This window comes from Plecotus auritus (genome assembly GCF_963455305.1).
Source record: "Plecotus auritus genome assembly, chromosome: 4".
In the NCBI taxonomy this organism is placed as follows: domain Eukaryota; kingdom Metazoa; phylum Chordata; class Mammalia; order Chiroptera; family Vespertilionidae; genus Plecotus; species Plecotus auritus.
The window spans coordinates 92,584,202-92,602,048 of NC_137775.1; the positions used below are offsets into that span (position 1 = coordinate 92,584,202).

At 48.1% G+C, this 17,847-nt stretch overlaps 1 protein-coding gene across 1 annotated transcript; it reads left to right on the forward strand.

Moving 5' to 3' along the window:
• Positions 1–7,963: 7,963 nt before the first annotated feature.
• On the forward strand, positions 7,964–14,261 carry TREML4 (triggering receptor expressed on myeloid cells like 4; the record flags this gene model as incomplete). The annotated part of the gene is made up of 6 exons (XM_080665122.1): positions 7,964–8,024; positions 8,210–8,548; positions 8,927–8,977; positions 9,461–9,521; positions 13,727–13,863; positions 14,254–14,261. 6 exons carry the CDS (start codon positions 7,964–7,966, stop codon positions 14,259–14,261), a joined length of 657 nt encoding a protein of 218 aa, XP_080521248.1.
• Positions 14,262–17,847: the final 3,586 nt, after the last annotated feature.

Below are 17,847 nucleotides of genomic sequence, written 5' to 3' on the forward strand. Positions count from 1 at the left end.
AAGGTGCACCCCCAGTGCTGGGTTGGGGGAACTCAGGCCACGCCCCCTTGATGGGGGACCTGAGGCTGTGTCCCCCCACCCTCCGCCTGGCAGAGCTTGATGGGGGACCTCAGGCCATGCCCCCCACCCAGCGGGGCTTGATGGGGGACTTCAAGGTATGCCCCCCGCCCTGGTCTGGGCTGGGGGACCTCAGGACTTGCCCCCCACCCCGGCGCCAGGCCAGGGGACCTGAGGCCATGCCCCCCGCCCAGCAGGGCTTGACGGGGGACCTCAAGGTGCGCTTCCTGTCCTGGTGCTGGGCTAGGGGACCTCAGGCTGCTCCCCACACCCCAGTGCGAGGCCGGGGGACCTCAGGCCAGACCCCCCCACCATGTGGGGCTTGACAGGGGACTTCAGGCTGCACCTCCCACCCTGGCACCAGGCTGGGGGACCTCAGGCCACACCCCCCACCCTGGCACTGGGCCAGGAGACCTGAGGCTATGGCCCCCTGCCTGGCGGGGCTTGACAGGGGACCTCAGGCCATGCTCCCCACCCAGCGGGGCTTGACAAGGGACCTCAAGGTAAACCTCCAGTGCTGGTTTGGGGGAACTCAGGCTGCGACCCCCGCCCAGCGGGGCTTGATGGGGGACCTGAGGCTGTGCCTCCTCCCGGTGCCAGGCCGGGGGACCTGAGGCTGTGCCCCTCGGCCTGGCGGGGCTTGATGGGGGACCTCAGGCCATGCCTCCCGCCCAGTGGGGCTTGACAGGGGATCTCAGTCCATGTCCGCCACCTGGCGGGGCTTGATGGGGGACCTCAAGGCATGCCCCCTGCCCTGGTCTGGGCTGGGGGACCTGAGGCTACACCCCCTGCTGCATGGGGCTTGACAAGGGTGGGACTGGCCGGGTCTGGATCTAGCCCAATGGCGGTGGGGGGGGGGGCGCTGGTCAGGTCTGGGTCTCATGTGATTTTGAGGCCCACGTGGGTGGGCGGGGACTTGACTCTGGGTCCCGTGGTGCACCCCAGACTCTGACAGGAGGAAGGTTTTCATATGCATTTTACTAATTTTCTTTCATCTCTGACACTTCTATTATAGAGAAAGGGCAAATAGCAATATTAAATTATTTCTTCTAATTAATCCCCTTTTATTGTGCACAAATTTCGTGCACTGGGCCACTAGTCTTTTTATAAAATTAAATACAACAACTGGGACTCAAAAAAGCATCCAATTGAACCTGTGTGTGTTCCCTTGCTGCTGTTCAGACCCGCTCTGCTGGGGTGTCTCTGGCCCTCTGGTGAAATCTATGACAAGACCCATCACTCTCCTGGTCCTTTTTTAAAATTTTTTATTTTTAAATTAAATTTATTGGGGTGACATTGGTTAATAAAATTATATAGGTTTCATTTTCTGGGTCATTTAAAAAATAGACTAATTTTTAGAGCAGTTTTAGGTTCCCAGCAAAATTAAGGATACAGTACAGTACCCATATAGCCCTGTCCCCACATGTGCACAGCCTCCCCACTATCAGCACCCTAGTCCATGCACACAGTCATCCATGGACACACTTCACCGTTCCTCTGGTTTTATGGATTTTATTTTTATTTTTTCCACCTCCATCCCCTAGCTGCTCTTCCTACCCATTGGCCTATAGGTATCCTCTTAATATATTTAATGCATATGTCCTTTCAATCTACTTTCCATACATGTATTTACATTTGTGTAGGTCCTTGAAAACACATAGAAGTGATTCATGTGCTTTATTTTATACACATTTCCCTCTGAGCTTCTGGGAATGACTCTCAAAGCTACACCTTTCCATTAAAAAAATGTGCACTCCCTTGGAAAACTGCATTGTCTTTAGCACATTCTTCCTGGATTCTCTGATTCTGATTCAATGAGAACTATTTTATAACTAGAGGCCTGGTGCATGAAATTCATGCATGGGGGGTGGGGGTCCCCTCAGCCTGGCCTATGTCCTCTCTCAATCTGGGACCCCTAGGGGGATATTGGGCCTAAACTGGCAGTCAGACATCCCTCTCGAAATCCGGGATGCTGCATGCACCAGTGACCATACTTTCCATACAGGTGAAAGGCATCTTGCTGTTTTATGGGCAGCTACATATTTTTTGTCCTGATTATAAAAAGTAGTACATAACATGATCCTTCTGAGGCAATAGTACCGTTTTCCCCTTCTTATGGATGGAAAAACTGAAGCAGAGAGAAGTTAAGTAGTTGACTTTGTCACACAGTTATAAGTGTCAGAATCGGGGCTTTGACACTTATAATGTGCAAGCCAGAGTTCATGCCTGTCATCGCTGCCTCATCCTGTTTTTTCAGTGTTAGAGTAGCCTTGCCAGGTTTGAATATTTACGTCTAAGAGACTGTTCCCAATATATAGGGTAGGGTCCCTAGGCCTGGCCAGCAATCAGGGCCTTCTGTGGGGCGACTGGTGAGTGGGGTAATCAGGGGGCCCCCGGCTGGCACCCACCTTCGCTGGTGGCATGGCGCCGCCCCCTGATTGCTGCCACAGGTCACCTCCCTCTCAGGGGGCAGTGGGCATCATAGCAATCAAATCTGCCTGTCGTTCCGCTGTTTGGTTGATTTGCATATTAGGGTTTTATTATATAGGATTCTGCAAATCATAGGTAATTGATAGACATACAAATTCTGTCTTTCTTCCTCTATTGTGGGAGGGACGAAAACTCCACACGGGTGAGTCTCCCCATGCAATTCATTTCAACATTTCTTTACTCCATATAAGAAGTTGTCATGTGTAGTCTTAAGAAGCTAAATTCTCAGGCTAAATTTATAACAAGGAACTGAAAGCTGTGCTAGCCGCCCAGCTGTGTTGAAACTACAATCTAAAAAGCAGTGCCCTCAGACAGAATTTCCTGGGATGATGGAAATGTCCCGCATCGTCCCGTCCAACACAGCAGCCACCCGCCACCAGAGGCTGTGAGCATCTGACGGAGATAAACTGAATCTTTCTCCGGAATCTCAATAGACTATAATGGTAATAGGCGCATGTGGTTTATGGATAACCTATCAGATGACGAAGCTCTAAATGACTGAGGTGAACTTTAACAAAACCCCGCCCCTTCAGAGCGCGCAGATTTCTGTGTTGTGTTTGTGAATGTCAAAACCGCATCTCTGTACATTGTCTAAAGTACAATATTCAAAACATGATTGTGCTTCAGATTGGGAAGGACACTTTAAAAACATCCCAAAATGTAAGTCATAAAGGGGAAATGGATGGGTTTACCTACATTGTCGAACGCTGGCTTCCCAAATATCAGAAACGGAACTTTCTCCTAGCAACAGGTTGTGTTAGGAAGCCAGCGTTCGACAGTCCTATTTTGAATATTGTCCTTTAGCCAGTGTACAAAGATATTCTCATGCATTATCTGGTCAGCTTGCAAAGCTTTCAGTTCCTGGTTATAAACTTAGATTCTCAACACGGATGAAAACTTTTTAGAGCACATGGTACTTTTACCCCTGGGTAGCTTGGCTTATAGTTCCCATTTAATTAAAGCAGGTTTTCCTCTTAAAGAGAGAATCACACCTGATTTTTAAATATTCCTTTCTCAAAGAAAGGGTTCATGCCCGGCTAGTGTTGCTCAGTGGTCAACCTATGAACCAGGAGGTCACAGTTTGATTCCCGGTCAGGGCACATGCACGGTTTGTGGGCTTGATCCCCAGTAGGGGCCGTGCAGGAGGCAGCTGACAAATGATTCTCTCTCATCTTTGATGTTTCTCTCTCTCTCCCTCTCCCTTCCTCTCTGAAATCAATTAAAATACACTTTTAAAAAAAGAAAAAAAAAAGGCTCAGTTATTTTGGTGCCTCAGTCCTTTTGCCTTTTTTTCTGGAGTCTCCGCTGCTGCCGCCTTGTCCTTGGGCCTCAGCAAGGGCAAGTTCGGCCCATACGGATGGATGATGGGGACACTGAGGGAGCTGGGGTGGCTGGGAGCTGCTCCGCAGTGGGCAAAGCCTGGAGGAGTATTGAAGGCAGAATTCAAATGCCCGCCTCAGCTATGACATCTCTGTGAAACCCCGGGCAAGGCCCCGGCCTTCACTGTAGCTCAGCCTCCACAAGGAAAAACGCTAGAGGCTGGCGATGCGCTCTGGAGCCCCCTCCCCATCAGACCAAGGAGCATGCGCAGACAGCGCTGCCAGATGTAGAGTTGACAAGACAGGGCTCACACACTAAATGAGAGCAGCCGGCCTGGCTCTTACAGAGTATCCGGAGAGGAACAAAAAGTGTCCATAATAGGGTAGTGACAAAATGGCGCAAGATCAGGGCCTTAGATGCAGCCAGGTGCTGCGCACCCATGACCGGGTAGTGGTGATGGGGGTCGTGACGGGGGTGGGGTGGGGTGGGGTGGCTGCACACTCCAGTCCTCTGCACCAGCTTCTTGAGGAGCCCCCTTGTGGCTCCACACCGTGAGACTCGCTGGGGAGCGAGCCCTGGAGGCATTCCAGAGGCTGGGGGAGGGACAAGCTCCAGCGCAGTCTGAGGCAGAACCATAATGGCAGTCAGGGGGGCCATGTGGGGACTCGGCACATTGGGTGGGTACAGATGGTGGGGTCTGAGCTCAGGCCGGCGCCTCTGACCGAGCCAAGACGTCCAAGTAGGTCAGGGTAGCTGAGCACTCGCCTGAGCTCCATGGCGAAGACACATGGTCACAGACAGGCAGTAGCTGCAGACCCCTCCCCATTTCCCCTCTAACCCGGCAGCGTCCTGGTGCCTAGTGACAGCTTGGGCTCCAGACCTTCTGGTCGTTGGCCTCAGAAACTAGCTCCTCACCTCCTGTCTCCTGTGGCCACCCTCCTCCTTGGGGCTCCCAGGGCCCAGGTGTGCGGCAGGACCAGGGCAGGGAGGTTCCGGGACAGGTGGGTCCTGAGCAGAGGGGAGTGTCCGTTCATTTTAGGGAGCAATCCCTGCCCGAACAGGATGCTCTGAGGACTGATCACGCGGAAGGAGAGCGAGGTTCCAACCAGCTGGAAACGAGCGGCTGAATCCCACACCCGCTGGGACACACCTGTAGTCTGTGTGCGGCGCGGCAAGCGGACCTTCACTAGCTAGTCACTTACATGGCTGCAATTGGGTTCTTTTTGTTTTGTTTTGTTTTTAATTTTGACCCGAGGATATATATTTTTTTCATTGATTTCTAGAGGGAGTGGAAGAGAGGGAGGAGGGCGGAGAGATAGAAACACGGGTTGCCTCCTGCATGCGCAGACCAGGGCTGGGGAACCTGTAACTGAGGTATGGGCCTTTGACCGGGAATCGAACCTGTGACCCTTAGGTAGGCAGGCCGATGCTCCAAGCAGTGAGCCAAACTGGACAGGGCTGCAATCAGTACTACTCTTCTTCTTCTTCTTCTTCTTCTTCTTCTTCTTCTTCTTCTTCTTCTTCTTCTTCCTCCTCCTCCTCCTCCTCCTCCTCCTCCTCCTCCTCCTCCTCCTCCTCCTCCTCCTCCTCCTCTTCTTCTTCTTCCTCCTCCCCCTCCCCCTCCTCTTCCCCCTCCTCCTCCTCCCCCTCCTTCTTCCCTCCCCCTCCCCTCCCCTCCTCCTCCCCTCCTCTTCTTCCTCCTCCTCCTCCTTCTTCTTCATTTTATTGTTTAAAGTATTACAAATAGTAGTATATATGTCTCCTTCTTTCCCCCCATTGACCTTCCCCCAACCAGTATTCTTTATGTCCAACCAAACTACATTCTTAAACAATACTTTCTTTTTCTTTTGTTTGTTTATTAGTAATCGAGTATTTACAAACAGGTTTTATACAAATAATCTGTCTACATTTTTAAAAATTTTAGAATAGGTTTAGATTTCAGAAAAGTTGCGAGGTCATTAAAGGGAGTTTCTAGATACCCAGTTTTCACTATTAGTAATATCTTGCATGAACATGGCATATTGTCACAATCAATCAATCAATCAATCAATCAACCAATCAGTCAATCATGACATAGACCTCATTCAGATTTCCTTAACGTTTACCTAATGTCCTTTTTCTGTTCCAGAATCCCGTCCAGGATACCTGGTGACATTTGGTTGTCATGTCTCTTTAGGCCCCGCTTGGCTAAACCAGTTTCTCAGAATTTCCTTTTTATTTACTAGTATTTATTTTTTTAATTTCAGAGAGAGGAAGGGAGAGGGAGAGAGGGATAGAAACATCAATGATGAGAGAGAATCATTGATCAGCTGCCTCCTGCATGCCCCCTACTGGGGATCGAGCCCACAACCCATGCAAGTGCCCTGACCAGGAATCGAACCTTGACCCCCTGGTTCCTGGTTTGATGCTCAACCACTGAGCCACACCAGCTGGGCGAATTTCCTTATTTTTTATGACTTTGACAGTTTTGAGGAGTACTGTTCAGGTATTTTGTAATGTACCTCATTTTAGAGTTGTTTGATGTTTTTTTCTCTTAGGGTTAGAGGTTTGGGGGAGGATGATCATAGAGTAAAGTACCATTCTCATCACATCATAGCAAGGGTACATGCTATCAACACAATAATCACTGTTGATCTTACCCTTGATCACCAGGCTGAACTGGTGCCAGGTTTTTCCACTGTAAGGTACTCTTCCCCCCACTTCCATACCGTGTTCTTTGGAGGGAAGTCACTAAGGACAGCCCATACTTAAGGGATGGGGAATTACACTGTCCCTCTTTAAGGGCCGAGTGTCTACATAAATTATTGGGATTCTTTTGCATGGGAGATTTGTCTATTCTCCCCACTTATTTATTCAACCATTTACTTATATTAGTACAAACTCATGTGTATTTATTTTATATTTTGGGTTATAATTCAATGCCACTTTATTTTGTTGCTCAGGTTGTTCCAACATTGGCCATTTTTTTTCCTCCATACATTTTTACACACATTATTTTTTTAAAAAAAGAAATGGCTGTGTATTTTTAAGTTTTATTTATTTTTAAAATATATTTTATTGATTTTTTTACAGAGAGGAAGGGAGAGGGATAGAGAGTTAGAAACATTGATGAGAGAGAAACATCAATCAGCTGCCCCCTGCACACACCCTACTGGGGATGTTCCCACAACAAAGGTATATGCCCTTGACCGGAATCAAACCTGGGACCCTTTAGTCACAGGCCAACGCTCTATCCACTGAGCCAAACCGGTTAGAGCTACACACACATTATTAAAACAAAAAGATGGTTCCTCTTTTCACCCACTCACAAATTCCTTTAATCAACACTAATTGATTGAGCACCACTAGGGAGTGAGAACTGAAGATATGGACATGACGTTGAGCCCCCTTTCCTGCCTTCTCCTCCTCCAACCCAACTGACCCACTGCCTCCTCCCCTCCCCTCTGAGAATCCCCATTCAGGGTTCTCTTTCCTCCCTCCCACCTCCCCTGGACCCCACCTTTCTCAGGGACCATCCTTACAGTTTCTGGAATTGAAACTCTGCCCTCCCCAACCTCCTAGAGTAAAAGCACATTACTGGCCTACCATGCCTGGGAGTGGGGTCCCTGTCTTACCCTGGGCACCAGAGGGATTCAGGACTGCGGTCAGGCAGCAAGGGCCCCCAACCGTTCATAGGCTGCACAGAGAGACAGAAAAGAGGAACAGCCTCTTTTGCACCATGATCTCTTCTTGGACATTCTCAGAGGTTCCACCAGCAACAATGAAGTAGTGTGATAGGTGGAAGGTGTGGAGCGATAAAGACGGGGAGAAGTTAGGCAAAAAGAAGCAACTGAGTCAGAGCTGAGGTCTCCAGGCCAAAGACAGACCCTCAGCTGGTGGCCCCCCACCCAGGCCTGGCTTCTCCTCCCTCCCCTCGCCCACAGAGCCTGCCTCTCGGGCCAACCACTTCCCCAATCAAGGTGTTGGGCTTTCTCAATTCTCCCATTTCAGAGATGCTGGGAAGCTGGGGCAGAATTAGGTCCAGCTTCTGGTGTCCACTCCCCAGAGGCCTCCCCTTTCTTCTGTCCGCCATCATCAGAAACAGGTTGGGGGTAGCATGGCCTGGGGAGCCCCATGCCTCCTTCTTCCACCTGTTCTGCTGGTGTTCCTGGCCTCAGGTGAGATGCAGGAAGTAAAGGAGAGAGCTGGGGCAGGGAGCAGGGTGGCTCTGTGACCAGAGGGCTGGCTTTGGGGACCATTTTCTGGGTGTGGGCATCAGAAGTTGGTCCTTCTCTCCTTCCACACCCTGTGACAGGGGTGGCTGGGTCCACCCAGGGCCCTGACATGAGGGCTTGTTCTCCAGGTTCCCAGGGACAGCAAGTTGTGCCTGAGGAGCTCCATGATGTGGCGGGGCAGACACTCTCTGTGCGATGCCAGTACTCTCCTGAGGGAGTATCCTACAGGCAGAAAACCTGGTGTCGGCAGACATCTCCAAATTTCTGTACCAGGTTAGTCACCAGCTCTGGGCCCCGAACTCAGGATTCTCGATACATGATCTGGGACGTGCCAGATGCTGGTTTCTTCAACATCAGCATGGCTCAGCTGACTGAGAAGGACTCCGGGCCCTACTGGTGTGGAATCTACAACTCTTCCAGAAACATCGTCACTGTTCTCAGAAACATCAGCCTGCTGGTGTCTCCAGGTAAGCTCCTTTCTTGAGGAAATGGCCCCTCCCTCCCATGGCCTGGGCAAAACACCGCTCCAGATGCCCAAGGGGCTTGAGCCCCCTGTCTCCAGAGAAGGGCTGTCACCTTTATTTCTTTCTGCCCATTCTGGCTCCCGCTGGTGGGAAGAGATGCCCAGGACTCACTGGACAGGAGTCTCCCTATGACTCTCTTTTTCTTACACACACACCAACACCTCTGGTGTACAGACCGTAGTCACAGGTCACCCCTGGCCTAAGGGACCCCGAGGGACTGACTATCTCTGGGTCATCTACTTCCTCTCACAGTTTTGGGACCAGACCCCATTCTGTCTTCTGGCCTCCGGAAAGTCATTGCCTGCTTTCTTTTCTCTTTAGCACTGACCCCTTCTCCTATGTGGACCACCACCTGGCCCTTGGAAAGTACAGGTAGGTCAAAGGTCTCAGTGCAAGGAGAGGAAAGGGTGGCCAGGTAGCCTGGGAACCTCAGACTCAGGGAAGGGGGCACCATGGAGGCCTGCTTCTGGGGGCGGAGCCCCTGGGCCTAGGCTGGTGGGAAGCTGGATTCAGGGCTTAAGACCCAGGGAGGAAAATGTGCCCCATCTGATCTGACCAGGAAGATAGCCATGAATGATGGGGTGTCCCAAGAGGCAAGTCTGTCCTAAAAGACCCTGTACCTGCTTGTCCCAGCTCTGCCCCTTGCTTACCTCCAGCTCAGGGAGAAACTCCTCTCTTTGGGCTCAGTGCCAGCCTGGCTTCAGTCGCTTGTAATGATCCCAAGCCCCAGTTACCCCTGGCCTACCGGGCCCTGAGGTGCTGTCTCCTCCATACTTCCTTCCAAGGGTTTGGATGTTAATCCCATGCTATATTCTGGTCTCCTGAGCAGCCATTGTTTTCTTTATGTCCTTCCAGTTCGGATCACTTCTCCAGAGGGGACCTCTGGTCCACCTTTCCTCAATGGATCTGAACTCAGGTAGGTCAGGAGTCTCGCCAGTAGGGAGGGTCCTGGAAGGGATGGCCAGGTAGCTCATGCAGCCTCAGAATCACGAAGAGGAAACCCAAGATTCTTCCAAGATGACTGAGGCCCAGGGTGCTGCAGAGAAGCCGCAGGGGCTCAGATACAAAGTTGGGGAGAGAGAAATGGGGAGGACAATACAGGTCATTAACTTTGGAGGAACTATAGAAAAGCTAGCCATGGATTTCTGGAATGAGACCAAATGGAACTAAAACAATGCGGGTGCTGGAGGCTGTGTTGGTGTGTGTTGAATGGTGGGTATGTCTGGGGCAAACAGTGGCTGGAGCCATAGCAAGAAACAGGTGAGAGGAAACTTTTGATTTCTGCTCTTGACTCTTGCGGTCATGCACCTTGAGACTGTCATGGCCTTCCCTTCGCCACAGAAATAGGCTGCAGCAGCCCAGGTCACAGGTGCGCTAGGGGGCCATGAGGCTCAGCAAAAGCAGTGGAGCACTGATGAAAATAGATGGCCAACTGCCCATGGATATTTGCTCCCTAATTCCTTTCTTCTCCAAACTCCAAGGCAGCTGGATTATAAACTAGAGGAGTACTTCCCAAAGAGTTTAAAGTTGAAATCTGGACTAGAAGATGGGAATAGCAGCAACGTGGGTACCCAAGGGGGTACCCTTATGTTCTGGGGCTTATCCTTCCCACTTTTAAAACTCCCTAAATAGAAGGGCTCACCCTTCCATTCTTTCCCATTATCTGTGACCATACTGGTATATGCTAACTCCGGGGGAAATTGAATTTACAAGCCAAAACAGCATTGCATCTGGGAGAACTACACTTTATGAGAATGACATCACACCAAAGGAACAGAAACCGTTGGGAACAGAAGTGCAGTTTCTTATAAAAATGAAGTGTAGTTGTAAAAAAAAAAAAAAAAGAATAGACTGTCAGTTGGATTTTAAAAATTTGTCTATAAGAGATACACTAAAAAAAGATTTTAAAAGGTTAAAAAATAAAATCAATCTTTCACAGTATTTCTGCTTTTCTAAAACCTAGATTGAGGTCTTAGCAGGAAAAGTTCGTAAGTTTGTTTCAAGGTTTATTCTAAAGGATGCACCTCAGGAAGAGCCCAGTGGAAGCGAGGCATAGGGAGCCGTGGCAGCGGGAGGGCTCAGCGTCCACGCCCCCTCCTGGCGACACCACCTCAGCACCTGTGTTCACCAACCAGCACGCTCCCATTTGGTTCATAGGAGATGTTGCAGAAAATAACAAAGAAGCAAAAGCTGCCCGGCTCATTTTAATTGGCTAATGTCCTCTTAGCCTCAAAACCACTGGAGGAGAAGAAAAGAAAATTAAATTATGGGTTAATTTATCTGATTAACATGGAGTAAAAGATGAAAATAAGTATCAGCTACTGAAGTCAAGAGTGTGTTTAAAAAGGATGTATTATGATTATGGGGGTTTGTCCCAGGGCCAAAAAAATTGTTCCACTTAAGAAAAAAGTCAATGGATTCAAAAGTAGCATTTGGAAAAGTTTAACATATTTATCATGATAAGAAAAAAACCCTTAATAAACTAGAAATAAGAAGAAATAACTTGGTAAAGACTGTATAGCCATGACTACTGTAAATATTACATAATGGAAAAAGTGTAAATTCAAATAATGGATTTTCACAGTCACCATTAATGCTTAAGATAGTAGTAGAGGTCCAGGCTATTGCTATAGGAAAAGAAAAACAGATAAGGGGAAAGAAGATTAAATAGGAGAAGTGTCATCTATCTAGAAAAAAATAAGCAGGATCCATAAACCATCGATCTCATGAGAGAGTTCAGCAAGGCTTCTAAATACAAGATCAAATGACATAAGCCAAAAGTAATTTATCTACACTAGAAATAATCACTTAGAAAATCTAATCAAAATAAGGTATGATTGCCTGGATGGTGTTGCCCAGTGATTACAGAGTTAGCTCGCACACTGAAGGGCTGGGGTTTCAATTCCTGGGCAGGGGCATGTACCTGAATTGCAGGTTTGATCCCCGGCCTTGATTGGGGGCACATGTGGGAGGCAACCAATTGATGTGTCTCTACCATATCAATGTTACTCTCTCTCTCTCCCTTTCCCTCCCTCTCTCCCTTCCACTCTCTCTAAAAATCAATGGAAAAAATATACTTGGGTGAGGATTAAAAAAATATTTTTAAAGTATGATTCATAATAACAATAAAATCTATATCGTATCTAGAAAGAATTAATTTAACCAAGAGCTCTATGGAGAAAACTTTGAATGCCAATTAATGACATAGGTAATCTCAATAAATAGAAATAATTTATGCTATTGGATGAGATTATAATATTCTAAAGATGTCAGTTTCCCCCAAATGAAAAGTCTCTAAATGGAATCCCAAACACAATTTCAGTTTAATTATTATTTGAATAACTTGATAAACTTACTGAACAATTATATGGAAAAATAAAGATGCATGAATAGCTATGTCAGCCATGACAATATAAAAATAAGAAGAGAGGACTTGTCCTACCAAATACTAAGATATACCAAAAAGCTATACAACCGCTAACAGTGGTGCTGCTACAAGAACTGACGACTGAACAAGGGGACAGGCTAAAGAGTTCCCTGCAGATGCCTGGTCATACAGGAACACACTTTATGAGGAGGAAGCACCACGAACCAGCAGGCAAAGTGCCCACTATTTGGTAGACGCCCTTGAGAAAACTGACAGAGCACATTACAAAATACAACAATTGCCCCGGCCGGTGTGGCTCAGTGGCTGGAGCATCATCCTATGTTCCGAAGGGTTTAGGGTTTGATTCCTAATCAGGGCACATACCCAGATTTGATCCCCAGTCAGGGCATGTGACAGAGGGAACCAATCGATGTTCTCTCTCTCTCTCTCTCTCTCTCTCTCTCTCTCTCTCTCTCTCTCCTCCTCTCTCCCTCTCTCTTTCTTCCTTCCTCTCTCTAAAATCAATTAAAAATAAAATAATCAACCAAAAAAACAGGATCCCTACCTAACACTAAATACAAAGATGAACTCTAAATGAATTCAAGATATACACATGAAAAATAAAATTAAGTTAATAGAACAAAGAAACTGCAGATGTGACCTAGAGATGAGGAAGGACTTCTTAGACAAAGTTCGAAAGCACAAATCACAAGGGGGGAAAAAAAGAATTTAAATGATTACATCAGGCTTGAAGGATTCTATTCAATGAACAACACTATGGGAAAAGCTCTTAAGCAGATGACAAGCCGGGAAAAATTAACTGAGAATGCCTAAAACTACCATGGTAATACATTCTGTAATAATCAAGGAGCTATGCTAAGCAACAAGAGAAAGACAGGCATCCCACTGGGAATGGGTAAAGCACGTGACAGGCAGTTTACAGAAGAGGAAATCCGAAAGGCACCCAAGAGATGTTCACACTTATTAAAAATCAAAGAAATAGCAAAACAACCACCAAGTGTCCATTTACAACTTTCACCCAGCATCGTGAGGACGCTGCACATAGGAACTCCAATGCGAGTGCAGAGGGAGGGCCACAGTCCTTCCTCTCTCCCTGGCCGCCCCACAGAGTTAGGAGGGGGCACTTAGCATTCCCAAAACATCTTAGGGACTATCCAAGCCATCACAGGGCGGATGAGGCCCAGAGGTCGCATGGAGCCGGCTGGTCCCAAACTGTCCCCCAGCTGCTCAGGAACACAGACCCAGGCTCCTGACTGCTGGAACCCAAGAGTCCTCCCTGGGGCCCTCTGCGTGGATCCCACACCTGGTCTGCCTCACTCTGATTCTGGAGCCTTCTCCCACACCCCATACCCCCCAAATCTGCCTTTCTTTTCTGGCCTCAGTAGCCTCCTGCTGATGGTCCAGCCTCACAGCCCTGTCCAAGCTGGTTGGTTTCTTCCTACTCCCCTGGCTCTATCCTTCCCACCCCACTGAGCTGGGATCCCTATCTCTGCCTGGAGCCAGGCTTTTCGTCCACCCAAGACTGCTGGATTCCGTATGACCGGTCTCCTCACAGGCTCAGAGACACCCGTGGAACCCTGTTCCCTTCTCCTGAGTGCGTTGCCCCTGCACAGTCTGTTCAGGGGGTCCTGATACATACAAGCCACTCCAGCCACAAGGGACCTGGCTCCAGGACCCTGTAGGAGCAGCGGACATCCCAGCCCAGGCCCATCCCCCCTCTCCCCTCCCACCAGGAAATCAAGTTCCCCCCTGGGCCCTGGTTGTGCTGCCTCCAGCGTCCTGATGGCTGTGCTGTGTGGACTCTTCGTGGCCAAGGGCCTGGTGCTGTCAGTCCTGTTTGTCCTCCTGAGCTACAGGCGCTGGGCGCAGGGTGAGTGGGTGGGGTTTGACTGGGTTCAGGCAACGGAGCTGGGACAGCTTCTGTCTCAGGAAAGATGGCCAGGAACCAGAGAATACGCAGGTGGGAAAATCTATAACTGCGTCTAATCTAAATATTCCTTATTTCTCACAATTTCGGCCTCACTGCTCCCATTCAAAAGGAATGAACCTTGGAGACAGACACATTCCCAGAGCCCCCATGGCAGGCTCCGCCTCATTCTCCGTCCTAAGGCGAAGGAGGGCAGGAGGAGAAAGCAGAGAGCTGGGGAGAAGGTTTAGGGGACGAAGGGGTGTGGCTGGAAGTCGGTGAAAGGGCTGGGAAAGATGGTGGGGAGAAGAGTCACTTCCATTTGTTAATTTCCTCCTCTTGCTCCCTCCTCAGGGTCATGAGGACACGGTGGGGACAGCAGTGATGAAGAGTTCTGATTGAGCCCGCCCAGCTCAGGCCCCAGGTCTCTTAGGTGCATTTGGCCTCATCCATGGATTCAGGATGCACCCTCCTTCTCCTTCCCCTGCCCAGCTACCGAGAGACGCCCTAACCATTGAGCCCACAGCCTTGTGCAGCCCAAGGCGTTGGAGACGTCTGCAGCTCCTAGGTCACCGTGGTGACCCTTCATCCAGGTACTGAGTACCTGAGGTCTGCTTCCCGGGCCCTGATCTTCCCACAAACTGACCCTCCGGCAGGTTTACCTGCATCAGCTCAACACTTCCACGCTGTGGGCCAAAGCCGTGCTCAGCACCTGCCCACTCCTCTGCCCGGCTCCTCTAAGGGTTCCTGGGCTCTCTCACCCCACCTCAGCTGGACACCTCTGTTCCTCACGGTTTCCGCTTCTTGCCTCTGCACTACCTACAAGTTCCTATGCATTTCCTCTTGTGCCCATATCCAAGCCCTTGAACTGAAATGTGTAGGGGAAACTGAGCAAGATGGCTGAGGAATCCCGGCCTTCCTCCACCCACCCTGGGCATCTTAAAGTGAGATCAAAATGACTTAAAAATAAATTCTAAAATAAAAAATAAGAAAGGCTATAACCAGCAGACCAGAAACTGAGGAATTCCTAGAAGTTGGGAAAAAGTCAGATGCAATTAAAATGGCAAGAGCAGATGACTCAGCAGCTGAAAACGAGCAGAAGACAATTACCCCAAAGACAATTACCACAAAGAAGATGGGATGGACGTGGAGAGCACCAGGCTCAGGGAAATAAGCCAGTCAGAGAAAGACAAGCACCATATGATTTCACTCATGTGTGGGATCTGATGAACAAAATAAACTAGCAAACAAAAGAGAAACAGACTCACTGATGCAGAGAACAGATTGACAGCTGTCAGGAGGAGAGCTAGCTGCAGGGCTGGGTGAAAAGGTGAAAGAATTAAGCAAAAACAAAAACCTCATTGACACAAACAGCAAGGTGATTACCGGAGGGAAAGGGGCGTGGGGAAGGTGAAGAATGGGGATCAATGGTGACTTAACTTGAGGCGATGAACACACAATACAATATGCAAATGACGTATTATAGAGTGGTACACCTGAAACCTATAAAATTTTATTAATCTGTGTCGCCCAAATAAAGTCAATTAAAAAAAATGTAACAACGAGCATCCATTATGCTTGCTGCTCTACATGTGAGGAAATTCATGGCCTAAAAGAGAAGAGCAAGTTGAACAAACAGAATAATTGACTGCGAGTGAAAGATAAATGTTTTAGGGAACAGAAGAGGAACTCACATCTGTAAAATAAGAAAAGGCCAGCGTCATATTCTGAACGTTTAACATCCAGTAAGGCCTGGCATTGCCCACTCAGAATCGCGTCCCCCATGAACCTCCGACGTGGTGGTCCCAGGGCAGACCGCTGAGCACCAGCCCGGAGGAAGGCCACCGCGCAGAGCACGGGGTTGTGATCACACCACGTTCTGTGCCTTTCTGCTCAGCACATGGCCATCACCTGTCTGTGAGGCACCACTTTTGCTTCTTTTCTTCACTCTGGCATTTTTATCCCCTTTCCCTCTCCCCACTTGCCTATGGCTCTGAGGCAACTGCTCTAATACATTTGACATTTAACCTTGAATTTGAATGTATCCTTGTAAAACCTCCGGTATTGTTCCTGTGATTGTATTTTTCATTTTTGTAAAAGAAATTGTGACATGCTTTTCTCCTGCGCTTGCTTCACGCATTGCTGGGTACACACCCAGCCCACGCTTCTCAGTGCTGCAGCATATTCCGTTGAGTGCATCCCCCGGCAGCGCCCTTTGTTTTTGGAGGTTAGTGAATCTCTATAAATTCTACTGTTTAAGGCAGCCTCAGGGATGAATAGAGGTAATGGGTTACCAGAAACAATCCAAGTGTGTATATATCACATTTCATATCTCACAAAGAGCCATCCACATCAGTGTGTTTATTGGTTTTGTTTTGTTAATCCTCACCTGAGGCTATTTTTTCCATTGATTTTGAGGGAGAGTGGAAGAGAGAGAAACATCAATGTGAGAGAAACACATCAATTGGTTGTCTCCTGCATGAGCCCCAACTAGGGCTCAGGCCGGGGAGGAGCCTGCAACCAAGGTATGTGCTCTTGACCGGAATCAAACCAGGGACCCTTTGGTCCACAGGCTGATGCTCTATCAACTGAGCCAAACCAGCTAGGGCCACATTAGTGTGTTTATTTAACAAATGGAATTGGAGCATATTTAAGTATTTGGAAAAAATTATATTTTACCCTCTCTTCACACTGTAATCTAAAATAAATTCTAAATGGATTACAGAGATAAATATTACACAAGAACATATGAAAGAATGAAAAGAACTGTATAAAATAAATATGAGGTTATCCAGATTTTAAATTTCTTTTGTGTTAGCTTTGGTAATTTGTATGTTTCAATTAATTTCATTTAAGTTGTTAAATTAATTGGCATAAAGAACTTCATACCATTACATTCTTTTAAAAGCTGTAGGGATCTGTAAAAATGTCCCTTTATCATTTTTGTTTCTTTTTTCCCCTCTCAATCAGTCTAGCTAGAGTTTAACAACTGTATTACCTTTTCAAAGACCTTTAGCTTGTTAGTTTTCTCTATTACTTATATTCTATTTCATTAATCTCCACTCATTTTTTACTTCCTTTTTTATATTCTTTTATTTAAAATTTGTTCTGCTTTTCAAGAGTCTTAATGTGAAAGCTTAGAGCACTGATTTTAAATCTTTCTATTCTTCTTTCCCCCAGCTTTATTGAGATATACTTAACATATAACATTGTGTAGGTTTAGAGTGTACATCATGCTGATTTCTTACACTTAAACATTGCAATATGAGTACCACCACAGCATTAGCTAGCACCTTCATCCCACCACATACAACCATTTCTTTTTTGCAGTGAGAACATTTAAGATGTATTGCTCTTAGCAACTTCCATTTATGACACAGTATTATTAGCTACTAGAGGCCCAGCGCTCACGAAATCATGTGCAGTTAGGGTCCCTAGGCCTAGCCTGGCCTCCATTGCTGGCCTCTGCCGCCCTGTGATGCTACATGAAGCTCCCTGCCGCGGGACACTCCTCGATGCTCATAGCCCCTCAACTGCTCCACAACGCTCTCCCACCCCGCCACTGCTTCGTAAAACTCCCCCTGCCCTGCAACTGCTCTGTGAGGCTCCTCCCGCCCCACCACTGCTCTGCAAAACTCGCTGCCACCTGGTGACTGCTCCGCTAAGCTCACTGCCGCCCCGTGAAGCAGCCCGCCACAGCTCAACAGTCCCCAATCCTGCTCGCTACCACCCCCCGCCCTCTCATGGTGAGCAGCTCGGGGACTGGGGGTGCTCCATGCACTTCATGGTGACCGGTCGACTGTTCAGTCATTTTGGTTGTGACGGCACCTGGCTCTTTATATATTAGGATAGTAACCATGCTGTATATTATATCCTCAGAACTTGTTAATCTTATAACTGAAAGTTTGTACCTTTTGACCAGTATTTTCCCGTTCCCCACCACCCCCT